The following is a 14,826-nucleotide window of genomic DNA, read 5'->3' on the forward strand; positions in this document are numbered from 1 at the left end:
TACTGAGCGCCTCTTATGTGCTAGGCACGGTGCTAGACATTAGAAATAATATAGTCGGTAAGAGCTCAAAATCAGCCAAGTTAAATGAGGAATTCCTTGGAAGAGAGTCCTCTGGGGAAATAGCTGGTAGCAAACTCAACCTAACTCAGATTCCTACTGGAAAGAGAAGGGACTGGGGAAACTGGTAACCTGGGAGTATACACCCTATCTGAAGGAGGCCACAGTGGCCGCTTAGTGCCAGCCGACTGTAGTCGTGATGGAGTTTGGGCCCGGGTTGCCAGATCTTTTGATTTTTCAAGAGAAGCTAGAAATCCTGGCTTTTAAAAACACTGTGAGCATAAAACATGATTGTGGGTTACTTCCAGTCAGTGGTCTGCCACTTGGCAGTCTCCAATAGTCTCTGGTTTCCTGTAGGTGGATTTAGGGGGCTGTTGGGAATGCTCAAAGGAGAGGCAGAACACCCTCCAGAAAGTGGGCTGCCCCATGCATTTGGGAGAGGGACAGAGTGGCAGGCTGAGGGGCCCTGAGTTGTTCCTCAGACTGTGTATCCTTTCCCATACATATCACCTTATGTGTGGGTGAATTTATTCTGTCATACGATGTTCAGTCAGTCCCAAAGGGCATCAGGGGACTGGGAGGACATTTGATCCTGTCCTTACCTCTGTGTAGGACAACACCTAAACCTGCACCTTGGGTTCTTATCCACCTTCTGCAAGTAGGTCACTTAGCAGCTCCCGACCTCTGGTAAGAGTGCTGCTGGTATGTGACAGGCATGGTATGGAAGGCATCCTCGGCATTGCGTCACGTCTGCCCATCGGTTACATTCAGAGTGTGAACTAGCAATTATGCCATGAGAGCTAGAGCATAAAACCTGCCGTGAACATGTTAACCTGTGTGAGCATGGAGACCAGGTGGTGAACTCTCTGCTCTTAACCTCCGGTCTGGGGCCGTCCTTCCTCTGCGGCCGCCAAGAGCGCTGACCCAGAGCCAAAGAATGAGCTCTGGGCCTGACAGGCAGTGGGGGAAGTGATGTTTGCCTAGGGGCAAGGGTGGGACAGAGAGCAGCTTAAAAATGTGCAGTCCTTTCTTCTAAATTTGTTTTTTTCAATCTGCGTTCTCATGGCTTCTCCAACTTTTCTTGCCACCCTTTCTGAGATTAAAAAACTGTCTCAAATCAGCTCACTTCATTTTTTTTAACAGCAGTGTTTACTTTTACAAGTGCCCAGTGATAAATCCTTTTATCTCTTTCAGGGCAATTTTTTCCGTGTTGGACCTAATGAAAGTGGACATGGCAAACTTTGCTGTCAGTAGCATTAGGCCACATCTCATGCAGCAGTCAGTTGAATATGAAAGGAAGCAGTTTCAAGAGTTTTTGGAGAAGCAGCCAAGTATGTTTAATGTTTTGTGGTGCCTGTTCGTTGTCTGTGTTTTTTCATTTTAGTGGCTGTAGCTTGCCGCATAATGATATTTTCAAAACAAAATGAGAATTTAGTATGAGAGTGAAACCATGCACCTCAGATTGGGACTTGAACCCACGTGCTGGGACTCAAACCTAGCCAAAACTCATGGTCTTCCAACTGAGATCACACACTTGGTTTCAGGACTTAATGAAGCTCAGGTTCTTGATATCTCATTGCAGAAAGAATTCAGTGAGAGACAAAGTGATGGGTAAGAAGTGGATTTGTTTAGAGAAATGTTTCTCTAAACACTCCGCAGACAGAGTATGGGCCATCTCAGAAGATGAGAAAGCACCAGGGTATGGGGTTGTCAGTTTTTATAGGGGTGGGTAATTTATAGGCTAATGAGTGGGAGGAGTATTCCAGCTATTTCAGGAAGGGGCGGTGATTTCTAGGAATTGGGCCACCACCTACTTTTTGATCCTTATGGTTGGCCTTGGAACTGTCATGGCACCTGTGGATGTGTCCTTTAGCTTGCGGATGTGTATACTGAGGCACAAGGTCTAGTGGAAGTGTCCGCCATCTTGGGCCCATTTGGTTCTAGTCAGTTTATGTCATGTCCTCGGGCTATGTCGTTCTTTCAAAGGTTGTGCCCTGCCCCCTTCCCTCCTGTTTCAGGAGTAGTCTAATTTGAAGACAGAAAAGCACAAGATGTTAGGCCCTGAAAACTTAGTTGACAAGCAAGAGAACTATAAGTAGGAGAGGAGAACAGAAATTTAAAAAAAGAAGTCCTAAATTAAATGGGTTTTTATGAAGACACCAGTTTGAGGTGAATTGTATACTTGGCCTTGGTTTTAAAAACATGACAAACTTCTTAGGACTGTTTAGCTCACTTTTCTCCCCTCTATGAGGTACGTCAAGAAATTTCACTTTGCTTCTCTTCTATATGCATAAATCTTCTGGTTTCGTACCCAGAAAAAGTCTCATTTTTATGAACCTCTCAGATGACTGCAGGAAACAGGTAAATTAGAATCCAAACTATGTTTCATTTCTAGGGTGCTTTTTTGGTCTCTGCACTGGCAGCTGATGTTCTAAGTGAATTGCAGTCTTCAGTTCCAATTTATTACGAGTTCCGTTTAGCCTCTAAGTTTGCGGGTCACAAGATGAAAATGGCAGTCTCTGGATAGATTGTGTTGCCTGACCAGAATCAGGTCAGCAGTTGCTCATCCAGCCCCAGGCAGAGAAGTTGGAACTGGTCCTGAGGGCCAGGAGGAGTCAAGAAAGGGCAGAGTTGAAGGAGCAGTACTAGAAGATTGGTTAGTGTTTACTGTGTACTAGGCTTGTGTCAAGGGCGTACCTGTGTTGCCATAGGTGACCTCATAGTAAGCCTATGAGGTAGGCACTATTTTTTAAACCAGTTTTACAGACGTGGTAAGAGATTTTGAGAGGTGTTTTTTTTTTATTTTGGCTGTGCCAGGCGGCATGCAGGATCTTAGTTCCCTGACCAGGGATCAAACCTGTGCCCCCTGCATTGGGAGCTCAGAGTCTTAACAACTGGACCGCCAGGGAAGTCCCCAGATTTTGAGATTTTTGATCAGAACTGATGACCACACAGCTCTCTTTCTCAACCGGTATTTTACTGCCCCTCAGGAGAAACCAGGGTTGCAGTTTACAGGCTGAAGAGCCTTTGTAGGAGGGCCAGGTGCGGACAGCCGGGGCCCAGGTGCTGAGCCGGTCCGAGTCTAGTGCTTATCACTCACGGCATGAAAGCCGAGGTTTTCCAGAGCTGGCCGCCTACAGAATGCTGTCTGCAGAGGCTGAAGGGAGAACGAAGCTCGGAACCAAGAGCTCGGCGTGATCAGCATGTGGGCAGAACCAGAGGTGTGTCCTGTTGCAGCGGTGAAGAGTGGACTCCAGCCGTGCCCTCGGCTGCCTGTTTTGTTTTAAGGTGGCCGCCACTGGCAGGGCTGCCACCTATTCCAGGCCCTGCCAGAGGGGTGCTTGCTCAGACACTGTGGACAGAAACCTCATCTTCTCTCTCTCGTGTCCCTCAGAGTCCCTGGTGCGTTATTCAGCTTAGAAAAGTAGGGGAAGCATGCTGGCGGATGAAAGACAACTGAGGTTCCCCCCACCCCCTGCAGTGCTCCAAACACTGCACGGTATGCGTCAAACACGGGACAGAACTTACCCCTCCCCGCCACCGCAAGGCTGAAAGTAAACCAGATTGATACGAGACTAAGATCTAGACAAGGACAAGCCTCATCTTCAGTGTGGAGGATACTTTACACTGGGAAACTCTAGTCAGTGTCTCATCCCATCTGTCTCTGGGCAAGAATTTTTGCATCTCACTGAGCTGGAGCTATCAGAGCTTCCAGCCACGTGTCATGCAGGAGTGGCCAGGGTAGGAGAGAAGAGAGTGGAGGTCTGTTGAACATCCGAGGTGGCATTTATATCCACTGTCGTGGTTAGTCCTCACAGCAGCCAGTGAGGTGGTGGTGGACATTTATGTGTATTAAGAATCTTGATAGTCAGACTGACTATGACGTATCTAAGAACACTCAGCTGGTAACTGGCAGTCTTGTGACGTGAACCGAGGTCTATTTGATTCCAAAGTCCGTACTTTATACTTTACCACAGTTCCAGGATGATCTTCCCTAAAGTAATTCTGGGAAGCATCCGTCCAGAGCGTTCCAGTAATGTTCGAAGCCTTGCTTTTCACAGATTCTCTGGACTTTGTCACCCAGTGGCTGGAAGAAGCCGCAGATGACCTTATGAATCAGAAGTGTAGAAATGCCCTGCCGGCTGTGGGAGAGGCCTCTGGCTCTGGGGACGGTCCCGGGCCAGATCCTGTTGCTGTCCAGAATTATGCATACCTGAAGCTTCTGAAGTGGGACCACCTCCACAGACCTTTCCCCGAAGTAGGTGCTCCAGAGCAGTCTTACTGCTCATTTCTTTTTTGTGCTGCTGAACTTTAAAAAAAATAATAGTTACAATTCACATACCAGAAAAATCTCCCTTATAAGTTGTATAATTCACTGGTTTTTAGTACATTCACAGAGTTACGCTTCCATTACCACTGTTTAATTTCAGAACATTTCCGTCACCCAGAAAGAAGCCCTGTACCCATTAGCAGTCACAACCCTCCCCCCACCCCCTGGCAACCATTAATCTTCTTTATGTCTCTATGGATTTGGCCTATTCTGGGCTTTTCGTTTAAACGGAAACATGCAATATTGGCCATTTGTGTCTGGCTTCTTAGCATAAAGTCCATCCATGTTGTAGCATAAATCAGTACTTCATTCTTTTTAAGTTTTTTTTATTGTGTTAAAATATACACAACATAAAATGTACCATTTTTAAGTGTACAGTTTAGTGGCACTAAGTACATTCACATGACTTTGCGGCCATCACAGCCACCCATTCATGGAACAAACTGGAACCCAGTACCCTTTAAACACTAACTCCTCATTCCTCCCTCCCCCGGTTCCTCTGTGTTTCTGAATCTGACTACTTTAGCTACCTCATATGAGTGAAATCACACAGTATTTGTCCTTTTGTGACTCGCTTATTTCACTTAGTATAATATCTTCAAGGTTCATCCACGATGTTGTTTGTGGCAGCATTTCTTTTCAAGGCTGAATAATATTCCATTGTATGGCTATACCCCATTTTGCTTTATTCATTCATCAGTTGATGGACAACTGATGGGCTACTTTTGGGCTGTTGTGAATTGTGCTGCTCTGAATATTTGTGTACAAGTTTTTGTGTGGCCATGTGTTCTCAGTTCTCTTGGGTATGTACCTAGGATTAGAATTGCTTGGTCACGTGGTGACTCTTAAGTTTAACATTCTAAGGAACTGCCAGACTATTTTCCAAAGTGCCTGCCTCATTTTACAGTCCCACCAGCAGTGTATGGGGCTTCTAAGTTGTGCTGCCGAGCTTCTGTCCTGTTTTTACTCATCTTGATGAAAACCCTAACAGTGACGGTGCTTTTCAGTTTTATCTAAAGAAACTTCTTCCCCTTCCATGCAGAGCAATATATATATTTTTAAATTTATTTATTTATTTTATTTATTTAATTTTGGCTGCGTTGTGTCTTTGTTGCTGCGTGCGGGCTTTCTCTAGCTGTGCCTCGCGGGCTTTAGGCACGTGGGCTTCAGTAGTTGTGGTACACGGGCTTCGTTGCTCCGTGGCATGTGGGATCTTCCCAGACCAGGGCTTGAACCCGTGTCCCCTGCATTGGTAGGCGGATTCCTAACCACTGCGCCACCAGGGAAGCCCAGAGCAATATTTTTTTGCTTTGTATGTTTTTCGTAGTAAGTGCTTCTAACTGCAGGAGTCCTTTAAGGAGATGACTAACGGGGGATCCCCCCAGCAAATAGCTGGTTTGGCGTCTAGACTCCCCCTCTTTTTTAAGGGCACTCAGGCTTCTTATCTCTAGCCTCAGATCCTGCTACTTCTCTAAGTTTCTTTCTCAGTTCCTTATTTTTCTTTTTGAGATGTTGTGAGCCTAAGGTTTCACCTCTTGCCTCTGAGTTCCCTGTTTTGTGCCAGAGAAGGCTCTAAAGGGGGTATTGAAGTGGGGATGGGGAGCTTCCTTCCTGCAGAGTGACATGCTCTCTCCTCTCTCCTGCAGACATTTCTCTTAAAAAATAGACGTGGGGGACTTCCCTGGTGGCGCAGTGGTTGAGAATCTGCCTGCCAATGCAGGGGACATGGGTTCGAGCCCTGGTCTGGGAAGATCCCACATGCTGCGGAGCAACTAGGCCCGTGAGCCACAATTACTGAGCCTGCGCGTCTGGAGCCTGTGCTCCGCAGCAAGAGAGGCCGCGATAGTGAGAGGCCCGCGCACCGCGATGAAGAGTGGCCCCCACTTGCCGCAACTAGAGAAAGCCCTCGCACAGAAACGAAGACCCAACACAGCCATAAATAAATAAATAAATAAATAAACCCGAAGTTTAAAAAAAAAAAAAAAAGATGTAACACTCAAGATTTAAGCTTTAAAAAAAAAAAAAAAAAAAAAGCCTTGGGGAAAATGGTGTTTTCACTGGGGGCAGATGTCTACTCTCAGAATTGATCCTTGGAAATCCTTTGCGTCCTAAACCCAAGTACGGCATACTGCTAGGAGGCCACAAAACAAGGATGCTGCCCTGTAACAAAATGAAGTCAAAAAAGAGACTGGTAAAGCCTCTCTGTTTAACAATAGAGGAGTCTCAGCCGTCAAAGATGGTTTTTACTTCTTAGGGAGAATTCTGGGCTTAGACTCCACATTGTTAATGTCTTGATTTGGTGTGTCAGTTTCGTACAGCAAGACCGGTCCTTAAAGTTTATTTGATTAATCTGTAAAAACTCAGATCAGAAGTCATATCTCCTCAGCCTTTCCACTTCCCTTTACCTCACCCCACACAGGGGACTTTGGCCTGGCAGGGCCTGGGCCTGTCTGTAACACAGGGACGCCGTCATGGAAATTCACTCACTGACTACTTTCCAGGTGTTATCTGTCATTCCTACTTTTTCTACTTATCGTTCATTTTTCTCTTTCTTTATTCATGCCCCAGTTCTTGAGAGCCTCGTTTGTGCTGGATACTGAGGGGGATACTGAGGTGAATAAGTGTATTTCTCCCCTCCTTCCCTCCTGTGCCCTGGATGGGGTGGCTGGTTGTCTGGTTGGCCCAGGACTGGGAATGGGAGTGGGGAGGGGGTAGTGTTCACAGGACTTGGGGGTTTCAGTTTTTAAACCAGGCCACGCCCGGAAAAACTGGGATGAGTTGGCCCCCTGTGTACCTCATTACTCTTTCCCGTCTAATGATGTAATTCCTATTTATTGAGTGCTGGCTCTGCCAACCACTTTATTATTATCTTTCTTTTTTAAATACATCTATTTATTTATTTGTTTATGGCTGCGTTGGGTCTTCATTGCTGCACGCAGGCTTTCTCTAATTGTGGCGAGCAGAGGCTGCTCTTCATTGTGGTGCGCGGGTTTCTCACTGCGGTGGCTTCTCTTGTTGTGGAGCACGGGCTCTAGAGCACGCGGGCTTCAGTAGATGCCGTGCGTGGGCTCAGTAGTTGTGGCTCCTGGGCTCTAGAGCGCAGGCTCAGTAGTTGTGGCTCATGGGCTTAGTTGCTCCGTGGCCTGTAGGATCTTCCTGGACCAGGGATCGAACCCGTGTCCCCAGCATTGGCAGGCAGATTCTCAACCAGTGTGCCACCAGGGAAGTCCCAGCCACTTTATATACATGGTCTTTTTTCATCTTTCTTTCTTTTTAATTTTTATTGGAATATAATTGATTTACAGTGTTGTGTTAACTTTCTGCTGTACAGCAAAGTGAATCAGTTATACATGTACATATATCTACTCTTTTTTAGATTCTTTTCCCATATAGGTCATTACAGAGTATTGAGTAGCATTCCCTGTGCTATGCAGTAGGTCCTTAATAGTTATCTATTTTATATAGAGTAGAGTGTATATTGTCAATCCCAGTCTCCCAACTTATCCCTCTCCCTTTTTTTCATCTTTAAAACAGCACTGTGAAGGAGGAATCCCCATTTTGCCTAGGGCTCAGAGAGTTGAAGAAACCTGCATGAGGTTGTGCTGCTATTAAATGATGAAGTCTGGATTTACACCCAGTCTGGCTCATGTTGTACTGCAGCCTTCCTAAGGGAGAGGGGCGCTGTGGTGGAAGAATTCACACCTGACTCCCTTATGGCCGGCTCTGAAAGGACTAGAAAATCCTCAGGGGAACTTCAGAGGCCTCCGTATGGGCTGCGGCCCCACTGCCCTCTGCCGGCCACAGCCCGAACCTGCAGCTCAGGATGATTTCTGTTTTATTCATTGCAGACAGTTTTGATGGACCGTTCTCGCTTCCAAGAGTTCCAGCTCCAGCTGGAGCAGCTGACCGTCCTGGGGGCCGTGTTGCTGGTCACGTTCAGCATGGCAGCCCCAGGAATTTCCAGCCGGGCCGACTTCGCTGAGAAACTCAAGATGATTGTGAAGATTCTGCTCACAGATATGCATCTGCCGTAAGTGACGGAGAGCTGTGGCGGCCAGGGCCTTCAACAGATGGTGGGAGGCAGCGTGGGGCAGGGAGCAGACTGAAGCGGGGGTCTGCGGTGTAAGGCAGAATCGGGGACACTCGCCAGAGACTGAGGAAACCTGGCAGTGCAGCGCAGGATTTACTCAGGGTCACACGGTCAAGGTTAGAGTCCGCTCCAAGGCTGATTAGCGAGGCTCTAGGACAGCGGCTTTCAAATGTTTGTGACCAGGACGCATAGTGAGAAATTCACCTTCTGTGGTTACGGTGCATACTTGGACACACATGTAACTGCAATAAAAACTTGACAAAGTGAAACTTACCCAACTGTCCTTAATACTTCCTGATATTTCTATTCTATTCTTGTTCCATTAAAAAGAAAAAAAATACTGGTTGCTACCCAGTGAATTGCTTTCATAATCAACTAATAGTTTGGTCAACACAGTCCTAGGGAAAGGTCAAATAAGAAACAAGCTGCATTCCTCCAGAGTGTGTGAATGTGATTAAAGTTTTCTGCCCTTTGCACACTCCTCATAGACATTTTGTACTGAGTGTAAATGGATTATTTATCAACCAGCACCAATCCACACTTGTGTGAGGGCAACTGCTTCTGCAGTGAAATCAGATTAGGTGATTTATGTGGTTTCCAGCATATAGAATATTTTTGAATGTTTCTAAGTAAACCTGTATCTGACAACGTCCACCTCAGAGGATTCTTCAAGTGGAATGTCCCCAAACCTTCTCCTCCTCCTTACAAAGTGGAGGAATTGGCTGCTGAGTTTGCACACAGCCTGCATGTGTTCAGTGCGATGAGGGGCGTGTCCACGAGTTGTGACCTGGGGCTCAACAGTCTTGACTCAGGCCTGCAGGGTGTTTGCTGAGGCGAGGCCTGGCCTGAGGCCCTTGCACAGGTGTAGCCCTGGGCTGTCACCTAGGTCCCCCTCCAGTAAAACTGCTCTGTCAAAGCTATTGAGGAGGAGGGCCTGTCCGGCGCTTCCTTGGGAGGCCAGCCCTGCCTTGTCCACCCTGGCCCCAGCAGCAAGTCCTGGGGCTCTCACATTTGCTCCCACTCATTCTACTGTACACAGCCTCTAGATCCAGGACAAAGGCAATTGCCTTCTCAGACAACGCCCACCAGCACAAGGGCTCTCCACAGAGACTCCAGGGGAGCCCAGGAGCCCCAGGAAATCGAGGTGTGAATTTTAACTCTTAGATTTCAATTTTATTTGTTCTTTGAAAGTCGTTAATACACTGTGTTTCAAAAGCCTAAAGGGACAAAGTGGTATCCAATGAAAAGTTCTCTCCCACTCCGTCCCACGGCTACCACATTTCTGGTTTCTGGTGTGTTGCTCCAGAGGTGTCCAAGGTAGTCCTAAGTCAGTTCCAGGGTTATTTCACCACTCAGATGCTAGCAATAAGTTAGCTTTTAGATTGTTAGACCAGGCATAACCTGAGCCCTCCCCTTGCCACTGTTCTTTCTGGCAGAGAGAGACGGGTAGAGAGACAAAGTCCCCTGAGTTGGATGGACGCAGTCTGAGGGGTTCGGGGCAGGGAAGAGGCACAGTTTTCCCCTTGAACCCATCAGTCTGTGAATTGGTCGCTGTGACTCTCCCCAAGCGGGGGCTGGGAGGGGGGGTGGATGTGCACTTTGTTGATGGGCCCTTTCTTCACTGGCTTCTCCTTCCCTTCTCTGCTCAAGCTCCTTCCATCTGGAGGATGCCCTGACTACCATTGGGGAGAAAGTCTGCCTGGAGGTGAGCAGCTGCCTTTCCCTGTGCGGGTTCAGCCCCCTCACCACGGACAAGGAGGCCGTGCTCAAGGGCCAGATCCAGGCCGTGGCCAGTCCTGACAACCCCATCCGCAGGATCGTGGGTACGTTTGGGCGAAGGCGGGACCAGGGATATGCCTGTGATGGGCTGGCAGACAGGCCCCTCTGCGGACATCTAGAAGGGTTTGATGGATTACGAGTGCCAGTGAGTGAAGAGAGAGTGATTATTCACCATAGTGCAATTAGGGCGACCCGAAGCTTTGGCCAAGTGACTAGGCAGCCATCTCTGTCCTGAGGGCTCTGGCTTTGCAATTACCGGTCTTGGTTCAGAACCCTGCTCCGTCCAGCACTGTGAGGTGGCGGGAAACAGTATATTGGTCTCTGCCCCTGGCTCCTGGCACAGAGCTCCTGAAACTCTGGTAGTTTCCTCAGTGGTAAGAGCGCTAGGGGCATCTTTTGTTCTGGTGTTTGGTCTTTGACCTTGGCTCCTGACCCGGAGCTCCTACATCCTTTGGAGTTTCCTGGGTGCTGGGAGTGTCTTGCGTTCTGAGTAGGTGACTCTTGATGGGCTCCTGGGTGGGGGCTGGTCACCCGAAAGACCAAGCCATGATTAGAAGCTTGGAACTTTCAGCCCCGCCCTCCATCCTCCAGAGAGAGGAGAGGGGCTAGAAATGCCTACATGATGAAACCTTCACAGAAGTCCCAAAAGTACAAGGTTTGGAGAGCTTCTGGTTTGCTGAACACATCCGTGTAGTGGACGGGTGGTGCGCCCCAGCTCCGCGAGAACAGAAGCTCTTGCCCTCGGGACTCTCCCCGACCTCACCCTATGTATGGCTTCTTCCGACTCTTCATTTGTATCCTTTATCAGATCCTTTATTATTTAATAAACTGGTAAACCTAAGTAAGCGTTTCCCTGAGTTCTGTGAGCTATTCTAGCAAATCATCAAAATCCAAGGGAGAGGACGTCATGGCAACCTCCGATTTGTAGTCAAGTCAGAAGCTGTGGATGACCTGGGGGCCTCCTCCTTGTGATTGGCTTCTGAAGTCGGGGGCAGTCTCGTGGACCTGAGCCCTTAACCTGTGGGATCTGAGGCTATCTCCACGTAGTGTCAGAACTGAGTAAAATTGTAGGACGCCCAGCTGGGGTCACAGAGAATTGCTTGGCGTGGGGACCCTTCTCCCCCGGATCTGGAGTCAGAAGCGTTTTGAATGTGGTGATGGCGCGAGGGTAAGGGAGAAGCGTAGCTGTAGTACAAGGCTAGGACGGGTTTTCTTTACAAGCACTTACTGTGTAGCTTGAGCAAGTGACGTGATATTTGAGTTTCATCATCTCTAAAAAGGGGGTAATACCAACACCTGCAGGGTTGCTGAGAGGACTGCAGGTGATAAGATATGTAAGGTGCTTAAGCAGAACCTGGCAGCACATAGGGAGGACTCACTAACGAGTTGCAGCTATGAAAAATATTACTCCAGACTTCCCTGGCGGTCCAGTGGTTAAGACTCTGCACTTCCAGTGCAGGGGGCATATATATATATATATGTAACTCTGCTATATGAGCTGTTACTTTCCATCATCACTGGTTGATTCCGTTCACTACATCTAATATTGAATTTTTACATCTAATACATCTAATATTTAATTTTTAAAATTATTGTCATTTAATTAATTGTAAAGTCCTTCCTTAACTTCTTTATGAACTCAGATAGATGTTCATCTTATAAATAATGAAAAGTTAGCAGGCTTCAGGCAAAAGCAGAATGATCTGTGGTTATCAGATCCTAGGTTGGAGTAGAGGCTGAACCAGTGACATGGGTGTGCTTCTAATACCACGACTTTTTAAAATTTCATCCCAGGCCCGCGTTAGTCACAGTTTCATCTTCAGGTCCCTCAGGAGGACCCTCCTGATGCTGCAGGGCCCTCGGACTGTCGAGATCATTGTTGTCAACCGGGGTGGGGATGTGGGGAAGTGCTGCGAGGAGACCACTGGCTACTAAGCTGCTCCCTTAGTCCTGTCATCTAGGTTGTTTAGCCACAGCCAGTTAAGTGTGTTACTGGACTCCAAAGGATGTAAGTCAGTTGCACCTGAGAAGGTTCCCTAGGGCATGAGGTGGGTGTGAAGTTTGAAAACGCTTATTTAACATAAATGCCGCTATTGCTTTTGTAATAAAATCTGCAAGGTGTGGCTTGCACACACACTTTTTTGGCAGCTGAGGGTACACAGGAAAGTGCAAAAATATCATAGCAGGGGGTGGGCTAAAGAACCATCAAACTAAATGATTCCTCAGAGTAGGACAAGTTGCCCACAACTCCATGGCCTTCATTGCAGGCTTTGGAGAAGGAGGCTTAGGCTTCTTTCATGTGGGCTTATGGGAAAATCTAGATCACAAGCCAATAGTGCTGGAGTCTTCTTTTTTTTTTTTAAAGTGCTTAGTTAATTAATTTATTTATTATTTATTTTTGGCTGTGTTGGGTCTTCGTTTCTGTGCGAGGGCTTTCTCTAGTTGTGGCAAGCGGGGGCCACTCTTCATCGCGGTGCGCGGGCCTCTCACTGTCGCGGCCTCTCTTGTTGCGGAGCACAGGCTCCAGACACACAGGCTCAGTAGTTGTGGCTCACGGGCCCAGTTGCTCCGTGGCATGTGGGATCTTCCCAGACCAGGGCTCGAACCCGTGTCCCCTGCATTGGCAGGCAGATTCTCAACCACTGCGCCACCAGGGAAGCCCAAGAGTCTTCTTTTTTTTAAATAAATTTATTTATTTATTTATTTTTGGCTGTATTGGGTCTTCGTTGTTGCGCACGGGCTTTCTCTAGTTGCGGCGAGGGGGGGGCTACTCTTTGTTGTGGTGCGCGGGCTTCTCCTTGCGGTGGCATCTCTTGTTGGGGAGCACAGGCTCTAGGCGCGCGGGCTTCAGTAGTTGTGGCTCGCGGGCTTAGTTGCTCCGCAGCATGTGGGATCTTCCCAGACGAGGGCTTGAACCCGTGTCCCCTGCATTGGCAGGCAGATTCTTAACCACTGTGCCACCAGGGTAGTCCCTTTCTCTTCTTTTTTGAACTTGCATTTCCTGCTTTATTTTTCCTCCCACTTTTTATATGATCTTAAACAATGGCTAATGTTGGTCTCAGTGTGCCTTGCTCTTCTGAGAGCAGAACCTGGCAGCATCCTAATCTCCCCTTAATCATTGATACATTTATCCTTGCTTTCCAAGTGTATTTTGGGCTTTGCCTGGTGGCCAGGCCTCATGGCAGGCACTGTGCTGGGTGCTGGGGAGAGAATGATGAATAAGATGAGCATGGTCCCACCCCGTGGAGCGGACCAGCTTTGTGGCGGGGGTGGGGGGGTACAGTACAAATGGGATGAATGTTCAGAAGTGGGAGGTGCCTCAGGATGGTCAGGGAAGACTTTCCCGAAAAGGTGATGTTTAAGCTGAAAACTGAAGCATAAATAGAAGCTTGTAAAGTCACCCTGACCAAGAAGCAAACAACTGCATTCTTTTCTATCGCAGATTCCCGAGTCCTGACCTTCTTAGAAACCTACCTTGTCTCCAGTCATCAGAAGCCATTGCCCACAGCCCCCGGGGGATTAGGTCCCGTTCAAACAGAGCTGGAGGAAGTTGCCATTAAGTTCGTGCGCCTGGTCAACTATAACAAGATGGTCTTCAGTCCCTACTATGATGCGATCCTCAGTAAGATCCTTGTCAGACCCTAACGCCTCTGCTCCCTACAGCAGCAGTGTTACCCACTGGACCTGTCTCAGCTGTAGTGTTGCTTTGGAAAATGGCTGCTTAGTACATTTCTGTTTAACAGCACTGATGCCAAAAGGAAGAATATTGTGTATCACTGTTGAAAAGACTTGTTGAAAAATGTACCTAATTCTGTTTTGAGGGTTTGTGTTTATGAGTGCAAGTTTACAAATCAGAGAAGCTTTTCGTTATCGTTAGTTTTGTAGGTAGCACTCAGCTTTTAACGGGTGGACTGCCGTGTGTCTCCACTCACACCCTATCATGATCGTAGCTGCCTCGTCTCTCCCAGGAGCCTGGGACCTCTTCGTGCCATCTGGCTCGTTTTTCTTTCAGACACCCAGGAGTATCTGACAGCCACCCCAGAGTGAACAGAACCAGGCCGTGATGCGTTTAGACCCTTGCCCCTCTCCTGCCCAGCCCAGCCCTCCTCCTTCCAGGTATTTTGTGTTGGAAGGACTTTATATAGTCTTACTGCCTCCACACACCTCCCACACCCACTATTTATTGCTTTCTCCCTGCCTGGGCTACCCGGAGCCCCAGAACCCTTTTGTTCTAGAGGAGGGTTATTTGATTTTAAAAAGCTTACTTGTTTATACAAAATTACTTCCGAGCCTGGATGATAGCAGTTGTGGGATCTAGAGAAAGGAAAATTCTGTGACTTTCATGCCTTGAAAGTCAAGGAGGAATATTTTTTTAAATATATGTTAGTGTAATATATAGAAGAGGACAGATGTCTAAAGTTTTTACTGAAAAGTTCGCTCTGATACAATACATAGATGTATTGATTGGATTCGAATTCCAGCATTCGATTTAAGTGTTTTCAGGTAAAATAGCGGTAGCTCACTTATTTCTTGGATAACGAAGTTATAGGAAATCCCTGGTATTTATTGA

At 47.5% G+C, this 14,826-nt stretch overlaps 1 protein-coding gene across 19 annotated transcripts in view; it reads left to right on the forward strand.

Moving 5' to 3' along the window:
- Window positions 1-14,060, forward strand: part of TCP11L1 (t-complex 11 like 1) — a 30,591-nt gene extending 16,531 nt beyond the window's left edge. For 12 of the 19 annotated variants that reach the window (XM_082410525.1, XM_082410513.1, XM_082410524.1 and 9 more), the window contains 5 exons: window positions 1,252-1,388; window positions 4,119-4,315; window positions 8,236-8,417; window positions 10,128-10,300; window positions 10,894-11,253. In XM_082410525.1, coding sequence (XP_082266651.1) covers window positions 1,252-1,388; window positions 4,119-4,315; window positions 8,236-8,417; window positions 10,128-10,300; window positions 10,894-11,132 — 928 coding nt within the window. In that variant the 3' untranslated portion in view covers window positions 11,133-11,253. The other 7 variants (XM_082410523.1, XM_082410520.1, XM_082410522.1 and 4 more) reach the window with 7 other exon arrangements.
- The last annotated feature ends 766 nt before the right edge of the window (window positions 14,061-14,826 follow it).

Source organism: Balaenoptera physalus (genome assembly GCF_965194825.1).
Source record: "Balaenoptera physalus genome assembly, chromosome: 10".
NCBI classification, from domain to species: domain Eukaryota; kingdom Metazoa; phylum Chordata; class Mammalia; order Artiodactyla; family Balaenopteridae; genus Balaenoptera; species Balaenoptera physalus.